General features: G+C 44.9%; 1 protein-coding gene across 1 annotated transcript; it reads left to right on the top strand.

Moving 5' to 3' along the window:
• Positions 1–706: 706 nt before the first annotated feature.
• LOC123758883 (ras-interacting protein RIP3-like) lies at positions 707–3,724 on the top strand. The gene is made up of 3 exons (XM_069334251.1): positions 707–853; positions 899–1,150; positions 3,044–3,724. The coding sequence occupies exons 1-3, from the start codon at positions 707–709 to the stop codon at positions 3,722–3,724; spliced, it is 1,080 nt and encodes a 359-aa protein (XP_069190352.1).
• Positions 3,725–13,906: the final 10,182 nt, after the last annotated feature.

Raw genomic sequence — 13,906 nt, 5'->3', positions numbered from 1 at the left:
TACTGTATTTAGTTATTAAAGTAGTAATTACTTCAATAACTAAATACAGTTATTAACACAATACAACAAAATTGAGTTAATATTTGATTATATTTCATTAAATTAATATTTAGTATTATATATTTATAAATGCAATAAACGTTTAATTAATATTTTATTATTTTATTACTAATATTGTTACTTATATTATCCATATATAAAACCGTATATACAACAACAACAGGAGTACTGGTAGCAGTGCCAGTATTAAGACTACAGCGCTAGTAGCAATAAAACATTAGTAGTGATGGTTGTAATAGCAATAAAATAATAATTGTAAAACGTCGCTTTTTGATCGTAGGCGTTACATATGGTCAAAAATTTCTTGTACTAGAAAATAGAAGCGGTTGGCGAAAGTGACGTACTGTCCCGTTTTCTGTTTTGGGTCCTCTGGTAGGTAAGGATAAGGGGGCACTTTAGTACGACAGTTTCTGGACGTTGGGAAACCGTAGGAGGAAGGGCTGCTTGGTTACCTCCTTTCCCAATCAAAATCAAGTTGGTTAGGAAGGGCATTTCCTTTGGATATACCCACGGATGGTACGCTTCCATACCACCAAACCCACACCATAATATGATGGAACAACATTTCCATACCTACAGACATTCCTTCCATCGCTACTTACTCCCTCTCTCTCTCTCTTCCCTTCCACCCGTCGGAAATGTCATTATGGCAGCCGTACAGGAGGGTCGTCGTCACCTCCTGCGAGATATGACAGCCTCGCCCTCGCCCTTTGTCGTGGCCCAGCGGGAGACAATCAGGAGGCGCGGGGAGCCTGGGGGCCACGCCACCTCCCTGACGGCGCCCACCGCGCAGGCAGGTATCTCTGATGAGTAGCTGGCACCCAGCCGACAACACTAGGCTTCCGGTGGCCCTGATACCGCGCCACCAACTTCCTCTGGTCCTGCTGCTGTTGCTGAAGCTGAAGCTGTTGCTGCTGAGGCTGTTGCTGCTGAGGCTGTTGCTACTGAGGCTGTTACTGATTCTGTTGCTGCTGAGGCTGTTGCTGCTGATTCTGATGCTGCTGATTCTGATGCTGCTGAGGCTGTTGCTGCTGAAGCTGTTGCTGCTGATGCTGTTTTGTTGAAGCTGTTGCAGCCAATCAGGGTGAAAGTAAAACGAGTTAACGATCAGATGTGGAACATACCTTCCAAGATGTTTCATCTCTTGAATACAATCTGAACCTTATCCTAGAGTTTTGACACACAAAGTGGCTCTGTGGTATTGCATCCAGTTCGATAGAGTTCGAGACTCTCTTTATGACTGTTAAGCAATAAACGAGGCCTTATTTGTTGAGAAATTGAGATTCCATATTGTATGCTAGATTCAGGAGCCTATCCTTAGAGCCATTGTGGCTGTCGAATGTGTTTTTTTCTTTCTGAATGCTGCGAATTGTTTCGGACGATTTTTACAACAGTTATCCTTCGGATAGCTAGCTATCTTGAGCCCTTGTGGAAGGGAATTGGGTAAAGGAGATCGAAGTCTGGAGAGAGAGACGTAAAAGTCGCATGGAGTTGCCTAATACTGAGCTCTATAGGAGTCATTTGCATCGAGTTAATGAAGACATTAACTAAGCTAAGGTGAGCCGCGTCACCCAGCTTAGCCCGCTAAGGCTAAGCTGGGTGAGCCTCGTCTCTGCATGTAAAGTTAAGTTAGATAGCAAGGCATGAAAGTAACTTGAGTTCTGGCAGACTCATCAAGTAATTATATGTTCGAGTAGCCTAGTTGCGAGGCACTGTGAGAAAGGGAAGTGAGATTGTGATGTGCTATTGAAATCAACGGATTTATCTTACTCACAAATGACCTTGCAGTGTATGATACCTATTGTACGGCGAGTTTGGCATGAGGTGAAAGGAAAGGCGCCTAATCACTTCTGTCTCGTCCGGGATCGAACCCGGGTTTCGAATCCCGGGTTCGAGGTGATAGCCAACCATTTCATCCTAGCAAGGTAGCGTTCATGTGAACGAACGAATGAGTTAAAGTAACCTGGCTGAAGATATGATGGCCAAACTAAACATCAGAAATGGAAAGATGACCACGTTTCGGTCCGTCTTGGGACATGATAATGGTCCAGGAGGGACCGAAACGTCGTCATTTCTTCATTTTCTGATATGGCTTTGATATCATGTGGAGCTGTGTTTTAAAACATGACAACACAAGAATGAAGGAAACGGCAGAAAGCCTATTGATCCATACGAGGCAGCTGCTATTTATATATCCACCCAAACTCATTCATATACATGTCTAACCTACGCTTAAAACAATCGCGTGATCCTACGTTTATTTTCTTACCCGGAAATTAGGGTGAGGATGGTTTGTCATGACATGTTAAGTCCAGTGATTACTGGAAATGGTTTGTCATACATGACATGTTAAATTCACCCTATTTCCAGCTTAGTATTTACCCAGGCCCTTACTGAATCTAAACTTATCTAATTTATATCCTGCAAAATAAAATTAAGAGAAGAATCGTAAATTTCAAGATGCACGAGGCTATGAATGCATTACGTGCTCCGTATATTATGATACGTGTCCAGATATCAGCGAGAGATAGCGTGTCCTAGATAACAGCGAGAGATAGCTTATCCACAGTACATGACCGGTCAAGAGATTCATCAGGTAAATACCTGGTAAAGAACAAATTGTTTAGTGTCTATGGATTTACTTTCTTGGTGCTTAAATGCTATATGATAGGCTGCGTGATTGTGATAATTTCATATTCTCCACCTCCTTCCTCTCCCTCCTCCCCTCTCTCTCTCTCTCTCTCTCTCTCTCTCTCTCTCTCTCTCTCTCTCTCTCTCTCTCTCTCTCTCTCTCTCTCTCTCTCTCTCTCTCTCAAAAGACGTATTACTGTAAGCGGAATGAATTCACGTTCACTGCTCTCGACCAAACCAGGAAAACCAAATAAATTAGAGAAGCAATCTTCCATTCCGGCAGAACTATGGTCAGGGAAGCTGCGTAGGCATCGCCTGCTGAAAGAGCAGACACAAGCCTCGCCAACTGCAGCAACAACCCCACAAACCTCGCCAACTGCAGCAACAGCCCCATAAGCCTCGCCAACTGCAGCAACAGCCCCCCACAAGCCTCGCCAACTGCAGCAACAGCCCCAACAAGCCTCACCAACTGCAGCAACAGCCCCAACAAGCCTCGCCAACTGCAGCAACAGCCCCAACAAGCCTCGAAACTGCAGCAACAGCCCCAACAAGCCTCGCCAACTGCAGCAACAGCCCCAACAAGCCTCGCCAACTGCAGCAACAGCCCCAACAAGCCTCGCCAACTGCAGCAACAGCCCACACAAGCCTCGCCAACTGCAGCAACAGCCCCAACAAGCCTCGCCAACTGCAGCAACAGCCCCTACAAGCCTCGCCAACTGCAGCAACAGCCTCAACAAGCCTCGCCAACTGCAGCAACAGCCCCATAAGCCTCGCCAACTGCAGCAACAGCCCCCACAAGCCTCGCCAACTGCAGCAACAGCCCCATAAGCCTCGCCAACTGCAGCAACAGCCCCCACAAGCCTCGCCACCTGCAGCAACAGCCCCACAAGCCTCGCCAACTGCAGCAAAAGCCCCCACAAGTCTGGCCAACTGCAGCAACAGCCCCCACAAGCCTCGCCAACTGCAGCAACAGCCTCCACCAAGCCTCGCCAAGTGCAGCAACAGCCCCCACAAGCCACGCCAACTGCAGTAACAGCCCCCACAAGCCTCGCCACTTGCAGCAACAGCCCCACAAGCCTCGCCAACTGCAGCAAAAGCCCCCACAAGTCTGGCCAACTGCAGCAACAGCCCCCACAAGCCTCGCCAACTGCAGCAACAGCCTCCACCAAGCCTCGCCAAGTGCAGCAACAGCCCCCACAAGCCACGCCAACTGCAGTAACAGCCCCCACAAGCCTCGCCAACTGCAGGCCAAAGTGTGGAGAGAGAAGCCTCACAGCACCAGGAGGATGAGCTTGACAAAGAAGACGCCTTTAGAGTCGACCATTGTGGTGGGCTCAATTAATATTCATAGACGATATCACTCTCAATAGGAAGACTGGCAAGTTAGACCAAGGGAATAATGACGTCAAAATAACACTTGGGGAAGAAACTGCGGAGGAATCTTTGGTGACGAGGAGTCGCTGTTTGTTTTGGCCCGGTGGTGGCGGGTGAAGATGGTGGTAGGCATGTGGAAAGCGGTTAGCATATGGATGTAGATAGTCACATATGTGCCTTCCTGTACCATATCAAAGGGAACATATGTCTAGGAAGTCACATGTGACACTCCCCACCCACCAGGGTAGAGAAGAAGAACAGCTCTGAGCACCACGTCTGTGTAGCGGGTAAATAACATTAGTATTCTGAGGCGGGCGGAGGTCCGTCCAGGCACAGGTAACAACATTAGCGTTCGTCGGCCGAACGCCAGGCGGGCCTGCAGGCTCTTGAAGTCATTATCAGCCTTTGTCGAGCCGCTCTTGGAGACGAGTAGGGGGCAGGAGGGGATAGAGAAGGGAGAAAGAATAGAGGGGGGAGATCCGGGGATGGTTGGAGAGGTGCTAGAGCGCCCATACACCCCCACTAAGTATTCGCCACAAATATATATATATCGAGGACAACACCACGATAACATTACGGGCTATTCATGCCCGTGCCACCTCTTGGGTGGCCTAATCTTTATCAAGCACTATAACACCACCACTATGTATGACTCACACCAGTTGGTGGTGGGAGTTATACTCCTGTGAGTATACTCAGTGAGTATACTCCTGTGAGTATACTCAGTGAGTATACTCAGTGAGTATACTCCTGTGAGTATACTCAGTGAGTATACTCAGTGAGTATACTCAGTGAGTATAATAGTGAGCAGTGTGGAGAAGAGACAAGACATAAGAACAGTGTAAAGAAAGCTTGTGGGAAATTTGTTGTAATAATTCTTAGCTTCAGTGATATGTAGTCCAACCACTTGAGCTGGACGGTAGAGCGACGGTTTCCCTACATGCAGGTCGGCGTTCAATCCCCGACCATCCACAAGTGGTTGGGCACCATTCCTTTCCCTCGTCCCATCCCAAATCCTTATCCTGACCCCTTCTTAATCCTGATTTTTTGTTTTAATTGACCGCTTGCGCTGGTTTCTGAATTATGGAATTAAGTGGAATTTCACTATTAGAACCACTTAATTAGTAATCAAGATATAAGCTTATTAATCAAAATTCAATTTAGGTTTAGACAAGGAGGCGGCTTACACAGCCGTGTGTTGTATTAATACGGCGTAACCGGGCCGTACACTCCTTTAGCTCCCATGAATAGGCTAGAAACTATAGCAGGCCGGAACTATATACTCAACAATTTTTAGGCCCTAGACGTTGCCAAACGGCCGTTAAATAACAAGTGGTGTATGATCGCAGTGTATGATTCTGGTGTATAATCACGATGTAATAGCGTCTCATTTGGAGAGAATCGTGCGTGAGTCTGGTCTCCTCCCGAGCGCACGAGAATCTTTCGTATTATATATTTATTCGGAACATTGAGCTCCTTTTATGTATGAATTTAAATTAACAAAATTAATTCAATTTGTTTAATAAAAAACTGGTTAATTTACTTTAATTGTATACTACGTAAGAAAGGATTGGAGGTTAATTCAGTCTCTCAATTGTTTCTTATGGGGGTTATGGTGTTGGGACCACCATAGCCTACCCGGGTTCACATAAGATATAAAACGCTCGTTAATTTGTTAATCAAAGCTGAACAGAGAACTCTTCTCATAGAGATTTATTTTATATTATTCTATGATTAAAAGCTATTATAGTACACATTTTTTGGAGGATTAATATGTTAATCAAAGCTAAACAGAATTCTTATCACATATTTACGTCTGTCCTGCATAAACGTATAAAGATAAGAGGCTAGTAGGGGGGAAGACAGGCAGGAAAGTAGGGAAAAGACAGACAAGTAGGGAGGCAGATAGGTAGGGAGGCAGGCAGGAAGGGGAGCAGGTCGAGGTAGGCAGGTTCAGAAACCGGCAGGCAAATACGCCAGCAAGTAAATGGGAAATCAAACAATTCGATAAATAAATAAGGAGAAGCAAAACAAAGCAGCCTTCCCTTGGCGTGCTAATTATTGTGTTTGTCCCGAAGGGAGGTGGGCGTTTGTGTGAGGAAAAATATGAATGTTGACTGGCTGGGCGGGGAGGCCCGCGCGCGGGAAGCCTGGGCGGGACTCGAGTCCTTTCTCTCACTTGCCCTTCCAACAATGAGGTTGTTTGCATATTTAAAGTCCCTGGGGGAATGAGTGGTAAGGCGAGATTGTGAGTGAGTGAGTGAGTGAGTGAGTGAGTGAGTGAGTGAGTGAGTGTGTGAGGAGTGAGTGAGTGAGGTGATCTGTGTTTGTAACAAAAGAGGGGAAGGGATATATATATTTACTCACTAAATGTATTCACATTACTATCACGGGCTATTCATGCCTGTGCCACCTCTTGGGTGGCTTAATCCTCATCAATCAATGTATTTACATAACTACGATTGCCACAGTTTAGTGGAACACTTTTCAACTGTCTTTGAGTCTTCTACGCATCTGATATTGAGACGAGAGACGGTAGAAATACATTTTATTGAGGCTATTACATCTGAAATTTTTATAATGAGGATGAGATTAGGCTTTATTTATGTGATTCAAATTTTTTTTTAGGGGAAGCGGCAGTTAAGATAGCTGACTTATACTTACGTTATACGTTACGAGTAACTTATACCGTTACTATGTGAGCTCTTTGATTTAGCTAATGAGTCATCCTGGCAGGTAGATGCAACTGCACCACATCCGAGAAGCATTCAGGACATTGCATATAATCAACAACTCAAGAGCTTTAAAAATGATACAAATGAGACCATTTGGTCAAGCATTTGACGAGTATTATTTGATTTTTTAGTTTAGTTTCTTTTCTACTACAGACTTTGATGCAATGTGATACAGCACATATATATTTTTCTTCCGTCCTCTATACATAGACAGGGTTAGAGATCTGGTGAATGGAGTGCTCTTGAGTAGTGGTGAGCAGAGGGGTCGTATTGCCGGTATAAATAAATATAAGGTATAAGTTGTGGATGAGGCTATGATGTTTACTTATATTATAAGGAGGACTAAGCTACGTCTGCCGCCCTAGCCTGGTGTCCAGTGTTTGAATATCCTCAACTAGTGGTATGGTGATTGGTTGAATGATATATTTTAGTGTGTGGAGTTTATTAATTATATCTCGTTAGTTTTGATGTGGTTACACGGTTCCTTTTCAAGATATTACATTATATGTAATTTACTGTATTCTTTGACGCGTGCCTGAGATTTATTTCTAGACTAATTTTGTGTGTATGTAATCGTAGTGTTTACAGTCAAATTGATGAAGGTACAAGCGTGTTTTGGATTAACTAACCTGCGAGAAACATTTAACTTTTAGTGCTTATTTAATATTCCATACATAGTAAGGTTTCATTGCCCGGATCCTTGACGCGATGAATTAGTTGAGTTATATACCACAAATACACCTGAGTAACGACTCATATCGGGTGAATACGAGGAATATGCTCCTATTTATAAGAGCATGACACCCGCCAATTTTTACGGGGTCGCCATAGCCCGTGCTACACGGAAATTGTAGTTCCAAGTAGCTAACTAAAACAACCGCCAACTTGATCATGTAGAACTCTCCTCAAGCCAAACAAACACCTTGAAAGAGACGAATGTTGTTTATACCTTCACATGACTACTTAGGAACTGTCAGCCCCAACGTATCCAATATATAGGCAAGACAACAACATCTTCAAGATGCCTAACAATGCACAAGGAGCAAGGACCTATAACAGAGCCTATAATCTCTACACATCACCAGACCATCACCAGAGATATACTCACAAACAACACCAAAATAATGGAGAGATACAGCGACAACAGAAGATTGGACATGTGCGAGACATTATAGATACAGCACACAAAGCCACGCACCAATAGCCAACTACCACCACATTACACTCTGCCACCAACGTCCAGAACACGACGGAACACACACAGCATACTGCACCAGTCATCATGGGAACACAGGAGATTAGTAAGATGGAATGGACCCGTCCGGCTCATGAGTATGGTGTTTGACCTTCACCTCATCTTCGTCTACATGACCAACAGCAGCAAACTTTGTAATCCTTCGAACTCTGCCTTTGATAATGTTAACCAGAGTTAACGAAACGCATCTCTTAGCGGCAGGTCAAATGAAATGGTAAAAATAAATTTTGGAGAGTTAAATTATATATATATATATATATATATATATATATATATATATATATATATATATATATATATATATATATATATATATATATATATATATATATAATTTTCGAGTAGTTTTCTTTATTTTCGAGGCCGAGTAATTTTCTTTATTTAACAAAAAAAATTCCATTTGTCTGGTACACAGCCTCCAGCGGGTGTTGCGTCACCGCTCGCGTCTGGTACACAGCCTCCAGCGGGTGTTGCGTCACCGCTCGCGTCTGGTACACAGCCTCCAGCGGGTGTTGCGTCACCGCTCGCGTCTGGTACACAGCCTCCAGCGGGTGTTGTGTCACCGCTCGCGTCTGGTACACAGCCTCCAGCGGGTGTTGCGTCACCGCTCGCGTCTGGTACACAGCCTCCAGCGGGTGTTGCGTCACCGCTCGCGTCTGGTACACAGCCTCCAGCGGGTGTTGCGTCACCGCTCGCGTCTGGTACACAGCCTCCAGCGGGTGTTGCGTCACCGCTCGCGTCTGGTACACAGCCTCCAGCGGGTGTTGCGTCACCGCTCGCGTCTGGTACACAGCCTCCAGCGGGTGTTGCGTCACCGCTCGCGTCTGGTACACAGCCTCCAGCGGGTGTTGCGTCACCGCTCGCGTCTGGTACACAGCCTCCAGCGGGTGTTGCGTCACCGCTCGCGTCTGGTACACAGCCTCCAGCGGGTGTTGCGTCACCGCTCGCGGGCCACACACAGTCCCATTATGACTGGTGCGGCCCAAGTAACGCGATAGTAATTAAAAAGAACTTGTGTTTGTGTTTATTGGTCCCCGAGGCGCCATAATGTTAAGATAGTGCGGTGTCGAAATTGGGTATCACAAGACACGCGTCTGTACTACACCCCGCCCGTCCGCCCGCGCTCAGGCTTGGACGCCCGCCCGCCCGCGCTCAGGCCTGGACGCCCGCCCGCACGCCCGCCCTCGCTCTGGCCTGGACGGCCGCCCGCCCGCCCGCGCTCAGGCCTGGACGCCCGCCCACGCTCAGGCCTGGACGCCCGCCCGCCCGCGCTCAGGCCTGGACGCCCGCCCGCGCTCAGGCCTGGACGGCTGCCCGCCCATCCGCGCTCAGGCCTGGACGCCCACCCACCCACCCGCTCGCCCGCGCTCAGGCCTAGACGCCCGCGCTCAGGACAGGACGCACGGCTGCTCACACTCATACCCTGACGCAATACACCCCGCCTACACTCATATCCTGACGCAATACACCCCGCCCACACCCATACCCTGACGCATTACACCCTGCCCACACTCATATCCTGACGCAATACACCCCGCCCACACTCATACCCTGACACAGTACACCCCGCCCACACTCATACCCTGACGCAATACACCCCGCCCACACTCATACCCTGACGCAATAATCCCGCCCACACTCATACCCTGACGCAATACACCCAGCCCACACTCATACCCTGACACAATACACCCCGCCCACACACATACCCTGACACAATACACCCCGCCCACACTCATACCCTGGCGCAATACACCCCGCCCACACTCATACCCTGACACAATACACCCCGCCCACACTCATACCCTGACGCAATAACCCCGCCCACACTCATACCCTGACGCAATACACCCAGCCCACACTGATACCCTGACACAATAAACCCCGCCCACACTCATACCCTGACACAATACACCCCGCCCACACTCATACCCTGGCGCAATACACCCCGCCCACACTCATACCCTGACACAATACACCCCGCCCACACTCATACCCTGACGCAATAACCCCGCCCACACTCATACCCTGACGCAATACACCCAGCCCACACTGATACCCTGACACAATAAACCCCGCCCACACTCATACCCTGACACAATACACCCCGCCCACACTCATACCCTGACACAATACATCCCGCCCACACTCTTACCCTGACACAATACACCCCGCCCACACTCATACCCTGACGCAATACACCCCGCCCACACTGATACCCTGACGGAATACACCCCGCCCACACTCATACCCTGACACAATACACCCCGCCCACACTCATACCCTGACGCAATACACCCCGCCCACACTCATACCCTGAGACAATACACCCCGCCCACACTGAACAAGCTCTTACGCCCAACACTTCCGCAGACCAGTCACAAGATAACTGTCCTCTATGAAGCCTGACTGTCGACTTTGAAGCCTGACAGTCTTCCTTGAAGCCTTGCTGTTGTTTTTGAAGCCTTAATGCTGTCCTTGAAGCCTTAATGTCGTCCATGAAGCCTTAATGTCGTCCTTGAAGCCTTAATGTTGTTCTTGAAGCCTTAATGTCGTCCTTGAAACCTTAATGTCGTCCTTGAAGCCTTAATGTCGTCCTTGAAGCTTTGATGTCGTCCTTGAAGCCTTGATGTCGTCCTTGAAGCCTTAATGTCGTCCTTGAAGCCTTGATGTCGTCCTTGAAGCCTTAATGTCGTCCTTGAAGCCTTGATGTCGTCCTTGAAGCCCTAATGTCGTCCTTGAGGATATGCTCTTGAAGCCTTGATGTCGTCCTTGAAACCTTAATGTCGTCCTTGAAGCCTTAATGTCGTCCTTGAAGCCTTAATGTCGTCCTTGAAGCCTTAATGTCGTCCTTGAAGCCTTAATGTTGCCCTTGAAGCCTTAATGTCGTCCTTGAAGCCTTAATGTCGTCCTTGAAGCCTTAATGTCGTCCTTGAAACCTTAATGTCGTCCTTGAAGCCTTAATGTTGTCCTTGAAGCCTTAATGTCGTCCTTGAAGCCTTAATGTCGTCCTTGAAGCCTTAATGTTGTCCTTGAAGCCTTAATGTCGTCCTTGAAGCCTTAATGTCGTCCTTGAAGCCTTAATGTCGTCCTTGAAGCCTTGATGTCGTCCTTGAAGCCTTAATGTCGTCCTTGAAGCCATAATGTCGTCCTTGAAGCCATAATGTCGTCCTTCAAGCCATAATGTCGTCCTTGAAGCCTTGGAGTTGTAAGACCTACTATCATTGTTGTTAGTCACGAAACTATGAGTTTCCTGTCACTAAACAACAGGTTTTGTATCAGGACAATTTTGCTGTTTAGATTCTCTGATACGAGCAGTTGATGTCCTTATTGTCCTTATGTCGTTGTTGTTCTTGATATCTTGTTCTTGATATCATGTTCTTGATATCTTGTTCTTGATATCTTGTTCTTGATATCATGTTCTTAATATCTTGTTATTGATATCTTGTTCTTGATATCATGTTCTTGATATCTTGTTCTTGATATCATGTTCTTGATATCTTGTTCTTGATATCATGTTCTTGATATCTTGTTCTTGATATCATGTTCTTGATATCTTGTTATTGATATCATGTTCTTGATATCTTGTTCTTGATATCCTTGGTATTGTTTTTTGTACTCACGTCCAAGGCTGCCTCAGAACGCCGTCGTGTTTTCTGCCATGAAACTCCTTTATTACATCTCTTAAGAGTTTTGTGTTACTGGTCATAAAGTCTTGTGTTACTGGTCATAAAGTCTTGTGTTACTGGTCACAAAGTCTTGGTGTTACTGGTCATAAAGTCTTGGTGTTACTGGTCACAAAGTCTTGTGTTACTGGTCATAAAGTCTTGGTGTTACTGGTCATAAAGTCTTCGTGTTACTGGTCATAAAGTCTTGGTGTTACTGGTCATAAAGTCTTGGTGTTACTGGTCATAAAGTCTTGGTGTTACTGGTCATAAAGTCTTGGTGCTACTGGTCATAAAGTCTTGGTGTTACTGGTCATAAAGTCTTGTGTTACTGGTCATAAAGTCTTGGTGTTACTGGTCATAAAGTCTTGGTGTTACTGGTCATAAAGTCTTGGTGTTACTGGTCATAAAGTCTTGTGTTACTGGTCATAAAGTCTTGGTGTTACTGGTCATAAAGTCTTGGTGTTACTGGTCATAAAGTCTTGGTGTTACTGGTCATAAAGTCTTGTGTTACTGGTCACAAAGTCTTGTGTTACTGGTCATAAAGTCTTGTGTTACTGGTCATAAAGTCTTGGTGTTACTGGTCATAAAGTTTTGGTGTTACTGGTCATAAAGTCTTGTGTTACTGGTCATAAAGTCTTGGTGTTACTGGTCATAAAGTCTTGTGTTACTGGTCATAAAGTCTTGGTGTTACTGGTCATAAAGTTTTGGTGTTACTGGTCATAAAGTCTTGTGTTACTGGTCATAAAGTCTTGTGTTACTGGTCATAAAGTCTTGGTGTTACTGGTCATAAAGTCTTGTGTTACTGGTCATAAAGTCTTGGTGTTACTGGTCATAAAGTCTTGTGTTACTGGTCATAAAGTCTTGTGTTACTGGTCATAAAGTCTTGGTGTTATTGGTCACAAAGTCTTGTGTTACTGGTCACAAAGTCTTGTGTTACTGGTCATAAAGTCTTGTGTTACTGGTCATAAAGTCTTGTGTTACTGGTCATAAAGTCTTGTGTTACTGGTCATAAAGTCTTGTGTTACTGGTCATAAAGTCTTGTGTTACTGGTCATAAAGTCTTGGTGTTATTGGTCACAAAGTCTTGTGTTACTGGTCATAAAGTCTTGTGTTACTGGTCATAAAGTCTTGGTGTCTACGTCTTCCATCCTTAACACTGTCGGACTTGAAGCCTTGACACTGTCGGACTTGAAGCCTTGATAACACTGGTATCGTCGGCTGTTCATGCTTAGTATCACTTAGCCTGATATTTGGTATTAATGACCCAGAACCTTGATATTTTTACCCATTAAACCATATTGTTGTTGGTTCTGAAGTCTTTTCAATAGGTCTGGTGTTGGGCTTAAGGCCAATCAACCTCTGGAGGGCCATTAAGGCCAAGACAAGTGCTTATTAACCAACCAGTAAGTATATAGTTCATAGTTCAGGTATTATGTTCAGGACACAAGGAAACTCTCAGTGTACATACACCGAAAGGCAAGGTATATATATATCTTAAGTGTATATATACCAAGAAGCAGTGTGTATATATATATATATATATATATATATATATATATATATATATATATATATATATATATATATATATATATATATACATATATATATATATATATATATATATATATATATATATATATATATATATATATACATACATATATATATATATATATATATATATATATATATATATATATATATATATATATATATATATATATATATATATATACACCTTTTAAGTGTATATATATCGCTGTGTTGTCGATTTAATCCAAGAGTCTTCAGTGTCCGCCTCTGAGGCCTTAATGTGTGTATAGTCACTTATCTGAGAGCTTGGTATTTGTTCTGATATATTGGTAATTCTTCAAGAATACTGCAGTTACCATTTACTTAATAAAGCCTATGCATTTTAACCCTGATAATTTTTATATGAAGTGTTTTGTATTTGAGCCATTATACCTGACCAATGTCAGACCTGTAATGGTGTTAGTTATGGGGCCCTGGAGCTCTGGGCTTTGCGGGCCTTGAAGCCTCAGCCCTGAAGCCTCATGGAACTCTTGAAATTGATGGTTTGGTGTTGGAAGTTTATTAAGGCCAACTTAATATCTTAGTAAGTAGCAAGTGTATTTTAATCCTGAGCATAGTCCAGGTCTAGTGTAATCTCTCGGTATATAC

Source organism: Procambarus clarkii, chromosome 31 (genome assembly GCF_040958095.1).
Source record: "Procambarus clarkii isolate CNS0578487 chromosome 31, FALCON_Pclarkii_2.0, whole genome shotgun sequence".
NCBI lineage: Eukaryota > Metazoa > Arthropoda > Malacostraca > Decapoda > Cambaridae > Procambarus > Procambarus clarkii.
The sequence above is the reverse complement of the archived record's forward strand: the minus strand, read 5'-3'. Positions and strand labels throughout refer to the sequence as shown.

Excerpts from the sequence above, each read along its gene's own strand:
- LOC123758883 (XM_069334251.1), top strand. The coding sequence starts at position 707 with ATGGCAGCCGTACAGGAGGGTCGTCGTCACCTCCTGCGAGATATGACA. Across the intron at positions 854-898 it reads TGACGGCGCCCACCGCGCAG|GCTTCCGGTGGCCCTGATAC; the intron begins GCAGGTATCTCT and ends CGACAACACTAG. Across the intron at positions 1,151-3,043 it reads TGCAGCCAATCAGGGTGAAA|CAACAACCCCACAAACCTCG; the intron begins GTAAAACGAGTT and ends CGCCAACTGCAG.